Source organism: Girardinichthys multiradiatus, chromosome 6 (assembly GCF_021462225.1).
Source record: "Girardinichthys multiradiatus isolate DD_20200921_A chromosome 6, DD_fGirMul_XY1, whole genome shotgun sequence".
Classification (NCBI taxonomy): domain Eukaryota; kingdom Metazoa; phylum Chordata; class Actinopteri; order Cyprinodontiformes; family Goodeidae; genus Girardinichthys; species Girardinichthys multiradiatus.
In genome coordinates, this window is record NC_061799.1 from 46,388,267 (window position 1) to 46,403,991 (window position 15,725).

General features: G+C 44.8%; 1 protein-coding gene across 3 annotated transcripts; it reads right to left on the reverse strand.

The window, feature by feature from the left end:
* Positions 1–2,900: 2,900 nt before the first annotated feature.
* On the reverse strand, positions 2,901–12,332 carry si:ch1073-184j22.1 (erythroferrone). Of its 3 annotated transcripts, XM_047367118.1 has the most exons (9): positions 12,177–12,332; positions 11,905–12,074; positions 11,114–11,230; positions 8,851–8,965; positions 4,965–5,092; positions 4,769–4,880; positions 4,451–4,532; positions 4,066–4,144; positions 2,901–3,862 (listed from the first exon to the last, which is right to left on the reverse strand). In XM_047367118.1, the coding sequence occupies exons 2-9, from the start codon at positions 12,070–12,072 to the stop codon at positions 3,764–3,766; spliced, it is 900 nt and encodes a 299-aa protein (XP_047223074.1). In that variant the 5' UTR covers positions 12,073–12,074; positions 12,177–12,332; the 3' UTR covers positions 2,901–3,763. The 3 variants fall into 3 exon arrangements, with proteins under 3 accessions (XP_047223074.1, XP_047223073.1, XP_047223075.1); XM_047367117.1 differs by having other exon boundaries at positions 11,905–12,327; XM_047367119.1 differs by lacking the exon at positions 11,114–11,230 and having other exon boundaries at positions 11,905–12,329.
* Positions 12,333–15,725: the final 3,393 nt, after the last annotated feature.

The window sequence follows — 15,725 nt, forward strand, 5'->3', positions numbered from 1 at the left end:
TCTCCTGCATGGAGAGATTCTCTGTTATGCAATGCATGGTCACTTCATACTGCACGCTAACGTGGAGGTTGTGAAGAAACAAAGACTTAAAAGTGTGGTCTTCTTCAAGACCTGGAGCATAACATCCCTGAAAATAAGCTGTCTTCAAACGGTGGAAATATTCTCTGGGAGGTTCAAACTGTTTTTGCAAAACTGTCAAAGCATTAATAGTGGCAGCGGCTTCATCTCTGTAAACATAGTACTCTTCTCTAAGAGCCTGGCAGAGAGCTGGATAACTGTCACTAATTTCTGGAGGAAGAGTTTTTATGAACACATGAACACTCTTAGCTGTTATTTTCCAAATAAGCCTCAGCTTCTCACGATCAGAAGGAAAACACAAGTCAAGAAGACAATGTTCAACTTCAAACAGGTAAGCATCAATATTTGACTCCTGGCTACCTGGATCAAAAACGTCTATGTCCTTGGCAAGGGATTCAAGCTGTTTGAAACAGACACCATGCTCCCAAGGTGGACCACGTCCATCTGAGAAGTCATGCTGGTTAAGTTCATGAAATGGTGGAAGATCATGATAAAACTTCTGGGGAAGGAAACAAGTTTTCTCATGATTTAAATGAGAGCTTTCTAATGAATGGTCTCGTGCAAGTGGTGGTGGGTCAGGTTGGATTGAGTCACCTGAGAACCATGTGCTTCTCTCCTGGCCCCTAGGGTTCAACACAGAGTCAGAAGGGAGAGGGGTGCCTATCAGGCCAGAAGGGTGCTCCTCCCACCCAACTGGACGACTTGTGCACGCTGAGTCCGGCACTCGGTCATCTTGGTGGTTGTTCACTGCAATGGAATTTGGCAGGACACCACTGGAGACCATCTGACTTCCAACATTTCTGTTAAGGTCTGTGGAAGTAAGTTGAACACTTGGATTAAATTTAGGAAAGGGAGACTCTGACCTAGGTGCTGAATGACTGCTGTCTGGGTCTGCCCCCTGCTGCAGCTGCTGTGAGTGAAAATGCAAATTCGGTACCTGAAAGGTGGGGGTCTGTTCCTGCTTTTGGGATGAAGCTTTCTTAAGCTCATCTGCTTTCAGGTCCACTAACTTTCCTTCATCTTTCTCCATCCTCTCCTCTGCTTTTGAGAGCTCAAGTTTTGCAGCATTCTCTCTTTCAATGGCCATCTGATGGTCAGTCTATAACTGAAGATATCTTTTAGCTTCCAGTTATGATTTCTGCTGATACAACAAGGTAAGCTGACAAAGAACATCTGATATCAGAGCATCTCTAGTTGAATTTTCAATTAGGTCAAGTAATTCTTGAATCTTTTCATCATAGGATGTTGGGACCACAGCCATGGTTACAATGGCTGTGGTCCCAACATCCTGTTTCATGACCAGGTTAGTTATTTTTGCTGGACGTTGTCTTGTTTGTTCGAGAGTTAACTGTGTGCATAGCATAGATCGGGTTAATGATATTATTGGGTCCTTGCTGTAATATTTGACTTGCAGCAGTGGTGAACATGGTGTGTGATGGCTCCAGCAGTAATGATCTGTTCTACTGTGCAGCTGCAGACTCAAATGCAGAAAGGTGGTCAACCTCAGGCATCATGTCTTCCTACACCACTGAAATAAAAGGCTGAGGTCCAATAGTATGATGATCAGAACTTCCTAGAAACCTATGTTCTGTATCTTATGCGCTAGCATCAGTTAGCACTCTGCCATGTTTCACACTGTCCTGCTGTTTTCGTTCAGCTTCCTTTTTTCTTTGTTGATGTTAAAAGTGTTTCTAAAAATGGTTTGAGTTGACCTGAGACGTGTCAGAAACAGAAACAGGAACCATCGTGTTGAAGAGAGAACCACTCATCTACCAGGGTTCCCAGAGTGCTCATGCTTTATAACGAAGAGTGCTGAGGAGCAGAACCAGTGACCACCATCTTTGGACTCGGCAGCATCTCTGATCTCTGCAGGAGTTTAAACCTAGTTGCTGTGCAGAGTCTGAGCTGAAAGGGTCCAGTTCCTCAACATGAACGTTGGTGTAGATCTGCAGTTCTGAGCAGCAACTTTTCATTTTCCATCTGAATGATGTTTTACACTGCCTCTCTCTCTCTCTCTCTCTGTGTGTGTGTGTGTGTGTGTGTGTGTGTCAGCTGCCTTCGTCAATGAGAGTGTGGCTGAGTGCCAAACACTTGGCGCCACTTTATGAAAGATGTTGATGATGTCACCTGGAGGCTGCAGACGCTGTGGCGTTCTACCATGCTGAGTGTGTGTGTGTTTTAACAAAGAGACGTTGTGTGAAGCACAAACAGTCTGACGTCAGAGCTTTGGTTTTGCTCTGACTCAAAAGCAGTTCTGGTCTCTAAGGGCTCCCTCAGGTTGGATTCCAGCATTCCAGCCAGTCGGAAAAACAAGCTGGAACATGAGGAACAGTCTCAGAGCTGCTACAGCTTTCCTTCTTGAGGAGACTGAAGTGTGTTTGATGGGTTCATGGGGAAAATCAGTAACAGATCTGAATCCTCAACAGATTCCTGCTTTGGTTTGATCCAAGATTAGTTCTATGTGTGAAATTAGACCACTGGTACCTCCACACAACGTCATCACCATGGAGCGGTACCGTTAGGGTACTGAAAAACATGTTCTGCTGCAGGGTCCTAGGAACACCCAGAAATCCTGGCTGGATCCTGATCCTGCTGAATGTGTGTATGGGTGTGTGTACTTCTGGTTTCTCAATCGAAGGCCGTCGGCTGCATCTATCCTCCTGATTAGCTGATCGTTGCATCTAAATAACTTGGAGACTTGGAAAAGAATACTGTCAGCCAGACTTGGGCTGACGAGTCGCAGCTGATCAGGTGGATCAATGCAGCGATTGTAAATCAAGTGAAACAGAAACCATTGTTGAGAAAACAGACAAACAACGCCCTCTTGTGACAGAGTTTATTATCTAACTGACATACCCTCAGGTAGGACACTAACAGTGATAATTTCACAGAACCTCACCTTTAAAAATCCAAACCCTCCCTTTAATCAGAACCAAGCGACTTTATGACAAACACTATGCTTTACCTTCACAATCTAATTGCTGTTGGCTGTGAAGAACTGAGGATATCTTATAATTTCTGACAGGTTTGAGGAGCAAACAACGTCATCATCAGCATACAGCTCAACAGGAGGTCCTCCGGACGTTATTAAAACAATGAAAATTCTGATCAGGGAGGAACGCTATGAAATACACTGAAGAACCTGAAATCCAGCTTAGTCTAGCACAAAGAAGATCTGGAACCAGAACATCCCGGAGATTCTGTCTTTTAGATAAAATCAGGGTAAAAACATCAAGCTGGACACAGAACGTGTACTGGTCTTTAAAGGAAGTTCTAACAAGGCGGACAGCTACAAGCAGAAGGTTCATGGAGATCCCATGTCGGCCTCCAGAATATTCTTCAGGAACTTAAGCATCTAGGTGGGATGATGATAGTTCAGGAAGACAGTTAATCTGATTCCTCTCAGATTCGAGGGAACTCTGTAACCTCCACTGAAACTCCTGATGGTTCTCATTGTCCTTTTAAACCACAGTTCTCCAGACTAAGTTCAGGCTGATCCACAATCTCATTGCTGCGAGTAACAGGTCTGTGGATCCAGGAAGTTCTTTAGTGTCTGAGATACAGACTGGGATTTGTTCCCAGCAGATTGTGGGTCCATTCAGACGAGCCCCATCAGGGAACAGCACTGGCTGGGTTTATAGAGTCAAAACCTTCAGCTTTTTGGTTTCTTCAGTCAGATTCTACGTCAGATTCCTAGCAGTATTCCAGAGAACAGAGAGTCCTGCAGGACACTGATGGCCGACCCGGTAGCATTGTCCACAAACACCGACACGTACTCTCCAGCCTGAGAACCGAACAAAAACACACTTAGATGGGTCAGAACTCTGTTTTCCTGATAAAGGTCGTGGAAACTGGCAAAGATTCTGATTTGAGTTCTGATCAATCAGTTTTGGATAAATAAGAACCCTTCAGATGGTTCTGGAAGTGATCCCACAATGGAGAACAGGTTGTATCTGCTGGTGCTGGTGTCGCCCAGGTGAGTCGTACCTGCAGGTAGAGTGTTCCTGTCAGTAAGATGCTGAACGTTCCTCCAGCAGCTGCCGCACCCATCACCGACTCCACAGAGCTGATAGACAACAGAACATGTTCAGACACGGTTCTTCTGAAAGGAATCCAAAAACACCAGACTGATATTGATCCCTGAATCCTCCTGTGCTGTCTGGACCGCCTGTCTGGAGATCTGAACTCAACATTTAGAACAAATTAAACTAGAAAAAAATACATCTCTTCCTCAGAAATGTAAAGAAGATCTGCAACTGTTTTAAGCAGGAATCATCTCCAATCTGACAAACACGTTCTGCTTTAACCTTCCAGCCGGAGTCTGTGGAGCTCAGCTGACCTGAAGCAACTTTATGGAGGAGGAGGTACTCACAGGTTACTCTGACAGAGCGACTCAATGCAGATGGCCGCTCTGACGCAGTCCCTAAGCCGGACCTGGACTCGGTCTCCAGACTCTAAAACAAAAAGATGAAGCATTAGATCCTCATCCTGCAAGGTATACTTCCTGCTCTGAACTACAAGCTTCAAAAGAGCTTCAGACAAATGTGTTTTTTTTTTATTTTAAGATATTGTGAAAGTTTTGTTAGAGAAAATGTCGGATCTCAGAACTATGGTCTCTGTGGAGCAGCATCTAAGTATGTGGATCAGGGAGTCGGGACAGGACTGGGCGTGTTGGTGTGATGGATCGGACCTACGAGGAGGCTGGCGGTGACCTGGTAGAAGCCAGAGATGGGTGCAGTGTATCTGCCGGTGCTGCTGTTGAAGCTTGGACCCCTCTGCAGGCTTCGCTCCGACTCTGACGGCTGCACAAACAAAGAACTGGTGCTCTTCACAGACTCACTAAGTTTCCACAAACTGCACCATGCATGTGAGCGTGCACGGGTTACCTGGCCAAAGGGCTGCAGCTCCAGCAGGCTGCGGCGGGGGATGGAGGCGGCCTGAAGGAGGCGGCTGAAGAAGGAGGTGGAGACACGAGGAGGACGGTGGCACTGCAGACACACTCCACCGGCCAGGTCTGGGGGGGAGGTAGGGACAGTGACCTCATCAGGAAAATGAGAGAGGGAGGGTGTGTGTGTGTGTGTGTGTGTGGTGGGTTGGGGGTGTTTAGGAGTGGGCATGCCTCCTCAGCACAGAAACAGACCACAGGAATAATTTCCAGTGAATTCTGGGTAACTGTCAGAGATGTTCACGTCATTTTGTCTAAGTCCGAATCAAGTCTCAAGTCTCTAAGATTTTCTCATCCAGGTCTCCTCTAACTCTGCTTCGCTGTAGGTCAGGAATCCAAACCTGGACTGTTTGTCCTCAGGCTGTAATTATTACATGAATATCTTTTATCTTAATATTTATGAACAGTTGATTTTTAGTCATTTAACATTTAATTCAAAAATCTACTAAAGGCTGATTTATATTATTTTGAAGTGATCAACTATAATATTCTTTGTATTAACTAACTTATCAGCTGTTTCTCCTGGTCTTCATGTTCCTTCATCAAATATTCCTCTAATCTGGGTTTTCTTCTCCTCACTCTGACCTGCAGAAGTTTTATCAATATTGTGAAATAATTTTCTAAATTCACATTTAAACCTTTGCTCTCAATTCTGAATAGTAAAGATGCTCAAATTTAAGACACAAATTACGACATAATGAACGAGACAAAGTGTAGGAAATACATAAATGAGCCAAAGTTCTGAATGAATAGAACAGGAAGTGTTGTTATTTTGATATTTCCAGCAGGAAGTGTCCTTGTAATGTAGCAGCTAGCTTAGCAGCGAGGTGAAGGTCGGAGGTCAGTTACGTTTATTTTGTTGCTAAATGATCCGAAGTCATTTATTCAGAGTTTGGTTGGAGAGACATTCATGAGGTTTTTATTATGAAGCTACAGCTAACATGAACAGGTTGTTATGAGCCATTAACATCCCATAATAATCCACCAACATCACTGGCTAATAATCAAGATCATCCTTCCACAGTAAAACATGCAGCAGCTGCAGTCTGGAGCTCACAGACTGGCTTCCTTTCATTCTTCTTTACGGGAGAGAAAAACTAGTACTAAGATTCGAGTCTCAGACCACGAGTCCAAGTCAAGTCTCAAGTCTTTTCTCAAGTTACACCTGGTTCTGAACTTCCAGCAGTTCTGTTCTGCTTGTACCTCTTCATCGTGATCTATGCCGGCATTTTTTAGCAGGATCCTTTTTAAAGTCAAATGTCAATTCCTGATCGTGACCTTTTAGAGGAATTAACACCACTTTGGAAGGACACCAGAGCAGGAGCTGTCTGTGTGAGAAGACCCGCAGCTGTCAGTGGACATAATGAATAGTAGGGAGCAGAGGACACCGCCCTGAGGGTCACCACTGTTTAAAATATGAGCTGAGCATATATATTCATTGGAAAAGCTGTTGAGTTGTGTTAGTTAAAAGCATTAAAACATCATCAGGTTGCTAAAAACCCAATGCTGATCTCATGACGAAAATGTGCAGAAGATCTTGTTAAAACCTGAACTAGAATCTGCAGATTAAAGATGTGCACGTACAAACTGTTCAAGATGAAACGTTCTGCATCATTTGCTCTTTTTCTAGTTCGGTAAAGGAAGAGTAGAGAAGATGACCCTACAGAACAGATTTGCACAATGACACAACATGTCTTCCAAACGCATCAGAACCGACATCTTCACTTCCTCCTTTTATCTCTTAACTCTGGTGAAAACCTCCCACCAGAGTGCAGAATGAAAACATCACCTTTTCAGGTCCATGTTTAACCTGGTTTGATGTTTATCAGTCTTAGTTGTTAATCATTCATTCATTCATTCATCTTCTCTAATGCTTCTTCCATACTGGGTCATGGGGAGCTGGTGCCGATCTCCGGCAGTCTACGGGCGAGAAGCGGGTCCACCCTGGACAGGTTGCCTGTCCATCGCAGGGCAACACAGAACAATTAACCTAACAGGCATGTCTTTGGACTGTGGGAGAAAGACGGAGAACTCATGCATGCACGGGGAAAACATGCAAACTCCATGCAGAAAGACCCCCGGCAGGGAGTCGAACCCAGGACCTTAGTTGTTAATCAGTGCAGCTATATTCAGTTTATTATTCAACTTGGTTAAAAGGTTTCTATCTGAGGAATCCCAGCAGACTGCATCGAGTCAGTGACGTCACTCCTCCTGGATGAGCATGGAGCAACGGCGGAGGAGAAGACTCCCCTTCAGATGTCCCGGAGACCGGAACACCTGCATGAGATTGACCCTACTGAGAAGTTTTGGGTTTTCCATCTGACTCTGCTCCCAAAGGGACAGTTAGGTGTTTAAATCTAGTTTCAGACAGAACTGAGAAGAAGGAGAAACTGCAGCCAATCAGTGCATCATCTGTGTGTTTGGATCTCAGGGAGATTCTGGCTTTGCAGCAGAACAGTTGCTCCACTCCTCAGAACATCTAGGAGGCATCTCATCAGTGTAAAGATTGAACATATCCATGTTTAGTTAAGGCAGCAGGTTTCTTTCTCCACCTTTATCTCCATCCTCTCCACTTCAGCTCTCAGATCAAACATATTTGTTTCACATGTTGCTGTTTGGGACGGAAAAAAACGGAACCTGAACTTCTCAGATGTGCAGAGAATGAAGGAGGCATGCTGATGAATATAACTGTAGATCTTTAGACAGCTTCTTGCTTTTACTTCTACTGCTGAGATCATCATGAAGTTGTCTCCATCATCACTGTACTGTCCTCAGGCTACACGTGGAGCTGTTGGTTTGCACTGTGAACGCAGGAAAAAGGTCCTGGGTTCGAATCCAACAAGGGACAGAATCTGTGTATGGTTAAGTGCCAGTTTTGTCAAACTAAGACCTGGTACAGTTGGATCTGGCCATATCCATCCATCCATCCATCCATCCATCCATCCATCACTCACTCCTGAGGGCAACACAGAGAGACCATTTAACCTAAGATGCATGATTTTGGATTGTGAGAAGAACCTGGAGTACTTGGACAGAATCCACGCCTTCACAGGGAGAACATGCAAAATGAATGCAGAAAGGTGCTGGCTGAGATTTGAAGCCAGCACCTTCCAGGAAGGAAGGACACTGAGGCAAAGTTTGAGATTTATCCTGCAGTTTCCTGATGGGAATGTTGGAAATCTAGTTCCTGCTGCAGGATGGTTCTCATGCTGGTGGTCCGAACACACAGAAGCAACTCTGATGGAGGGAACAAGCAGCATGCATGAAGGAATACACACAAACACACACACACACACACACACACACACACACACACACACACACACACACTCGCAGAAAGAAACAAAGACACGCCATCAGTCTGCAGGAATGTCAGGAATCCTGCAGCCGAGCCAAGTCACATCCACGCTCCACAAAATTACCCCTATTAAGGACTCAGACAGGCTGCCTCCAGCTCTGAGCTGGATTTATGAAACCTGCACAGGGAAACCAAGTGAAGCAGAAGAATCCTGGTGGTTCTGTCAGTTCCTTGGTTTATGCACAAACTTGGCAAAAAACGTTGATTCTGATTCTGAAGTAAAAACGATACAGATCATTTTCCCTTTTTTCAGTAGAAAGTTGACATTTTCCAAATCTTTCCTTGTTTTTGTTGTAAAGTTAATGTATATTTATGAGAATGCAGCAGAAATGTCTGGTGAAATATGGACTTTTCTCTGCTTATCAGTGTCAAATGTTTTCTACACACCTTCCTGGAGGAACATCACAATTTGGGAGGAACCTCAAAGCAAACAGGACAGGACTTTATCTCCATCTCAGTGACTTCTCACCTGCCAGTTTGAGCTTCATCTCCTGGATCAGGTCCTGTTGTTGGGGCAGAAGGGGGCCAGGGAGACCTGGGGGACCCTGGGGTCCTGGAGGCCCTGGTGGTCCTGGCAGACCGTGCTGAAAAAAACAGAAATAGGGATTTATCAGAAACATGACTTTAAAACCATCTGAGGAAACTTTTCAGTGTTGCACCTAAAAACCTCCTGCAGGAGTCAAATTTTTAGCAAACTGAACAAATCCAGCAAAGACCTAAAGCAGGACCTACTCAAAGATCTTCTTGGAGCTGAATTCCTACATTTTCATGCTAAAGTATTCCCTCCTCCTGAACTTCTCCAGATGTTGTCTTGTTCCAACTTTCAGTGGATTTGATTGGAACTTTCTGACAGAACAACATAAAGTAGAGCAGAACTGTGAAACTGTGGCCTCCTTTACTCTGACACCCCCCAATAAATCCTGGTCAGATAATCTGGATGTCAATCAGTGACCAGAGTCCAGCTTTCTGCCATTTAAATCTGGAGCTAACTGCAGATGTTCTGTGAAGCCCTGAGAGGTTCCTTGGAGAACATTGGAGAACAACCAGCATCATGAAGACCAAGGAACACAACAGTTAGGTTTGTTCAGTCTAAAGCAGGGTTGGGTTCTACAACAACACCACAAGCTTTAAACATCTCACAGAGCTCTGTTTAGTCCATCATCTAAACATGGAGAGATGATGGACCACCTGCAGACCTACCAAGACATGGAGGTCCACCTATAGGGACAGGCTGGGGATGGTTGGAGCTAAATCCATGATGATCATGGAGGAAAACCTGTTAGAGGCTGCAGAAGACCTGAGAGTGGGGTGGAGGTTCACCTTCCAGCAGGACAACCGCACTAAACATACATCCAGAGATCCAATGGATGGTTTAGATCAGAGCAAATTCACGTGTTAGAATGGCCTAGTCAAAGTCCAGATCTAAATCAAACTGAAAATCTGTAACAAGATTTGAAAACTCATCTTCACAGATGTTCTCCATCCCATCTGACTGAGCTTGAGATGTTTTACAAAGAAGAGTTGTAGATGTTAAAGCTGGTGGAGAGAAAATGCAGAAGACCTTCACTTGGACCTGCAGACAAAGGTGGCTCTACAGAGTTCGGATGTAGGAGGGCTGAACATGCATGTCCTTCACACATGTCAGATCTTTTTCTGTAAAAATGTTGGAAGCCATGAATCATTTTCCTTCCTTTTCACAGTTCTGACCTCGTGGCTGGAGCAGGACGCAATCTGGGAAAGTTACAGGGGTATGAATACTTTAGGAAGGGCTAACTTTTTCTCTCTGTTAAGATGTTATCTAGATGTTTTTTTTTATTTTCAACTAAAGAAATAAGGACAATTTGTCTTAGGCACCATACAAAAATCAACCACTGCTAAAGTTGGTCCGGCAGAAAAGCAGCCTGATGCTTTTCTGCTGAAGAATGATGGAAAAACTCTGAAAGATCTCCACACAGCCTGGAGCTGCTGATCCAGACCGCTGGACCAAAACAAAGTGATCAGAGCTTGATCAGTATATGAGAGAGAACAGAGGTGGACCTGAAACCAAGCCTTGAGGTGCACCACATGTCATTAAAGCACATTTAGAAGAATGTCTGTTAGGCTTCCATAACTCCAGTTCTAGCATATTTATTGTAGTTCTCACTTTCAAAGCCTGAGCAGATGTTGGACCTTTTCAACTACTGCAGCTCACCCTGAAAGCTCAGATCAGCTTCTCAGAGGCTCCTTCTTAGCCCAGAGGTGACAGGTCTGGTAAGGCATGTTATGGAGAAAGATGTCACCTTCTGAACGCTCCTTTGACTCATCCAGTGCTTTCACAGAGAAGCTGAAGACACTTTGATCCAGACAAGATGTGAATAGAACAAGAAGTGGACCTCAGGGCTTGTTTTATGTCTCATATTTCACTTTGTTCTGTTTGTTTCTTATTTATAGTTTTAATCTTGGAATAATTTAAATAATTTAACGTATTTAATTCCAGAGTCAGCGACGAATCAAACATCATCTAAATCGAGAAGATTCTCTTTCATCTAGAAATGCTGGACTTTAAACCTTTTCAAGAGTCGTGCATTTCTAGATGAAACCTCCGGACCTCTACCTGAACCCTCAGACACATTCATCAGTTGATGTTCCTGTGGAAGAGCTGCATACAAGGTTCTTCTGTGGTTTGACACTGAGGAACCAACAGCAGAGCAGAAGAACCAGGACAGAACAGAATGGTTCAGCTTCTGACTGACCTTTGAGATTCTCCGGGAGCCTTTGGTTCTCCGGTTTTCTCCTTTGTTGGAGTTTCTTCTGAAGATCAGCCATGAGCTGCGAGGAGATACTCTGGACCCATTGGAGGATGTTGGTTCCTGGAGAGCAGAAGCCAGTTAGTGCTGGTATGTTAATGCAGACCCAGTCTGACCCATCTCCATCATGGCTGCAGAGTCTGAGGTCCTGACCCAGACGGTTCAGTAGGTTCTTCTACTCTCTCTTTAAAAACCGCCTGTTCACCTGTCTCTGACCTGAGGACCTGCTTTTTTGGTCCAGTTTGGACCTGTGCTGGGTTCCTGCACTTGGATTATTGACAGATCTTTTCTGGTTTTCCTCACAGATTCCCAAATGGATTCAATCATCCAAGAACATCTCAGGTTTAAACAGGATTACATCTGAAATCCAACATGGAAGACGTTCTGCCTGTACCAGAAGAAGAACTGGAGGAACATGTGGTTTGCAGGATCTTTTATTTCTGCTGCACTCTTGGATTTTTGTCTCATTGCTCTGTCAGCACAAAGAACCATGGAGTTCCCAATGAACTTCATCCAAACCCTGGAAAACCACCAGCTTTAAACTCTGTGAAGGCAGAACTTTTCCAGCTCAGTCTGATGGAAATTGTGACCAATCTCTGCTCAGCAGATGGTCCAGTTGGAGATGGAATCTGCTGGAAAACGGATCATCTCTCAGCTTATTCCAGGAACTCTGAAACCTTCAGTTCATTGAATAAAAACAAGTTTCTGGTGTTTTAGCTAAAATGTTTGTTTCTCACCAACATCTCCTCCTCCTCTTCCTCCTGGATCTCCTGACTCTCTGCGTTGTCTGGCTCCTCCATGCTTGCTGCCTCCACCATCGTCACCATCAGCCCGAGCAGCAGGAGGAGCAGCAGCAGCCTTCCTCCAATCATCAACCTCCTTTCTGAGGAGAACCTACTCAGCATGGCTGCAGGAGGTGGAATGAAATGATGAAGATGTTCAGGTTTCCAAGAACAGCAGCGTTTGCATCATGATTCTGCTGAATTGTAGCATTCCCAGCTGCTTTTACTTTTTCCTCTTAACTTTTCTTCATCTGAAGCTTCACATCATCTTCCTCTATCCTGTCTGTGCTCAGTAGAAGCTGTAACTCCTGAATGTTCTTCCTCCTCGTCCTCCTCATCTATCAGCAGCAGCAGTCCTTCCTCCTCAGTTTGAAAGTTTTTGCTCTGGTGTCTCTGCTTTTTAGCCTCCATCTGGCTCCTCCCTCAGCTCCTCCCTCAGCTCCTCCCTCAGCTCCTCCTCCTTTCTTCCTCTATCCATCTGAGGATCTGAACCTGTCACTCGTCTGTCTGCAGTTTTCATCTGAATGTCTCCTCAGTATCTGTTTCTGCCCTTCACATCTCCTCCCATCCTTCCCAACAGAATCCATGTTTCCTTTCATTGCCTCAAAAGTCAGATATGAGCAGATTTTCAGAACTTCCACTGCAGATTGATCAGGAGGTTTGTGTTGGAAAGTAAGATCCAGTTTCTCTGTAGTTCATCACTCACTGCCACTAAAGCTCTGGCTTGTTCACCTTCAGTCAGTATGAAGATGAGATCTTCCCTGTTCATCAGCTTCATCTCCAGGCATCAACACAGAGTTCAGGACAGAAAATCAGATCAGAAGAGAAAAAAATGCTCCTCAGAGAAACATCTGAAGGGATTTCATATTTCTCCCTCTGCAGAGCAGAGCATCATGAAACAGTCAGGGGATCTGGAGGAATTTCAGGGAGCAAGTCGGTACCTCAAACAGTTCTGCATCCAGAACAATCATCCATCACCAGCTGATAGAACTTAATGGACCAGTGATTACTCTGGAGAACCTTCATTCAGCTCCACAATCCAGTTACATTCACAGACTTTATTGAGCAGAGAAGAAGCCTGATGTTGACCTCAGAGGAGGAGTCAGCTTGTCTAGGCTCAGAGGCTTCTGGATGGACCATCACACATGGGGAACATGGATCAGATGGATCAGTTCTCCAGATGTTGTAAAAGGAGCATCCAGTCTGTTGTCAGCAGCCAGGCTCTGTGATGGTAGGAGGCTTGGATCATTTCCTCTTCTGTGATGGATCATTGATGGAGGAAAGTCCAGCAGAGATTCTAGAGAAACATCTGTTACCTTCAGGGCCACATCCTCTCCAGGGATGCCCATAATTTGCCACCAAGACCAAAGAAAACTACATTCCACAGGCCTGGCTGAGGAAGAGGAGGGTACAGTTGGTAGACTGACCTGTCCCTGATCTCAGAGACAACCCTGTACCATCTGAATAACTCCTGGAACTCTTCACAGGTTGGGATCCTCGATGATAAGAGTTGGGAGTCGGAATGGGAATATTACATTGTTTGGAATGGTTGGATATTCCCAGATGAAACAAGCAGCAGAAAACATTCCTGCTCACACACCTGCCAGGCTGACTTCAGGACTCTCACCAGGTGGTGTATCTGCTCAGGAGCTGGTCTCAGATCAGCGCTGCCATGACGACAGGGGTGATGTCAGGTTGTAGCGGTGGGTGTGGGTCTCTATCAGCTTCAGTCAGATTCATAGGAAACGCTGGTGGCTGTTTCATCACTCAGACGCTTTCATCATCCTGAGCAGCTGCAGACCACGCCCACCTTATCTGATGGCTGCAGGGTGTGTCCCGTTGCTCGGCAGGCCCACAATCCCCACAACACAACGGACAGGAACCAGACCTGACCCGACCTGGAGATGAGTCTCCTTGATCTGAAGACTGGGAGCCAGAGGAAACCCAGTATCCATCACCGTTCTTGCAGACAACATACGTTTTTCCTCCAAGAACTTCCAGAGATAAGCTTGAAAAAGCTTTAGAACTGAGATAAAACGTCAGGATTTCTGAGCTGAAGATAAAGTCCTGATCTTATTGTCCATCAGAAGGTTCAAAGATGTTACAAGAGTCTTCAACAGTTACAAAACAGGTTCAGACATGTCTTGAACCAGTTGCTGTGACAGTAGGTTCATCTGAAACAGGCTGCAGACATTGATTTTTCTCTCACTCAGACGGAGGAAATGACAGCAGGTCTGCATGATGATGGGAAACGAAGCTTTTACTGCTTCCTCTCATAGTTTCTTCATTCATAAAGTTTTCCCAGTGGAACCACATCCTAACTGGCTCAGAGACGCTGTCTCCAGAACAGCATTTGACTTTCTAGTTTGAATGATTGTCAGGGAAGTCGGAGAGTCCAGATCAGTTTTAGAAGACCTGATGCAGAAAAACACAAAAAAGAACAAATGTTTAATTTGAGCGCCTCCTGCTGGACACAGAAACAAACCTCAGTTCAAAAACCTTTTAACAGTTTATCAAATCCAAATAAAATAATCACATCTGATAAAAATGAAACGTGGAAACAGAAGCAGCTTTGAACAAATGTTCTTACATCATGTTCTATAGAGAGGACATGATGTCCTACAGAGAGGACATGATGTTCTACAGAGAGGACACGATGTTCTACAGAGAGGACATGATGTTCTACAGAGAGGACCCGATGTTCTACAGAGAGGACATGATGTCCTACAGAGAGGACATGATGTCCTACAGAGAGGACATGATGTTCTACAGAGAGGACCCGATGTTCTACAGAGAGGACATGATGTTCTACAGAGAGGACATTATGTTCTACAGAGAGGACATGATGTTCTACAGAGAGGACCCGATGTTCTACAGAGAGGACATGATGTCCTACAGAGAGGACCCGATGTTCTACAGAGAGGACATGATGTCCTACAGAGAGGACCCGATGTTCTACAGAGAGGACATCATGTTCTACAGAGAGGACATCATGTTCTACAGAGAGGACCCGATGTTCTACAGAGAGGACATGATGTTCTACAGAGAGGACATGATGTCCTACAGAGAGGACATGATGTTCTACAGAGAGGACCCGATGTTCTACAGAGAGGACATGATGTCCTACAGAGAGGACATGATGTTTTACAGAGAGGACATGATGTTCTACAGAGAGGACATCATGTTCTATAGAGAGGACATGATGTTCTACAGAGAGGACATGATGTTCTACAGAGAGGACATTATGTTCTACAGAGAGGACATGATGTTCTACAGAGAGGACCCGATGTTCTACAGAGAGGACATGATGTCCTACAGAGAGGACCCGATGTTCTACAGAGAGGACATCATGTTCTACAGAGAGGACCCGATGTTCTACAGAGAGGACATGATGTTCTACAGAGAGGACATGATGTTCTATAGAGAGGACATGATGTCCTACAGAGAGGACCCGATGTTCTACAGAGAGGACATGATGTTCTACAGAGAGGACATGATGTTCTACAGAGAGGACATGATGTTCTACAGAGAGGACCCGATGTTCTACAGAGAGGACATGATGTCCTACAGAGAGGACCCGATGTTCTACAGAGAGGACATGATGTCCTACAGAGAGGACCCGATGTTCTACAGAGAGGACATGATGTCCTACAGAGAGGACATGATGTTTTACAGAGAGGACATGATGTTCTACAGAGAGGACATCATGTTCTATAGAGAGGACATGATGTTCTACAGAGAGGACATCATGTTCTACAGAGAGGACATCATGTTCT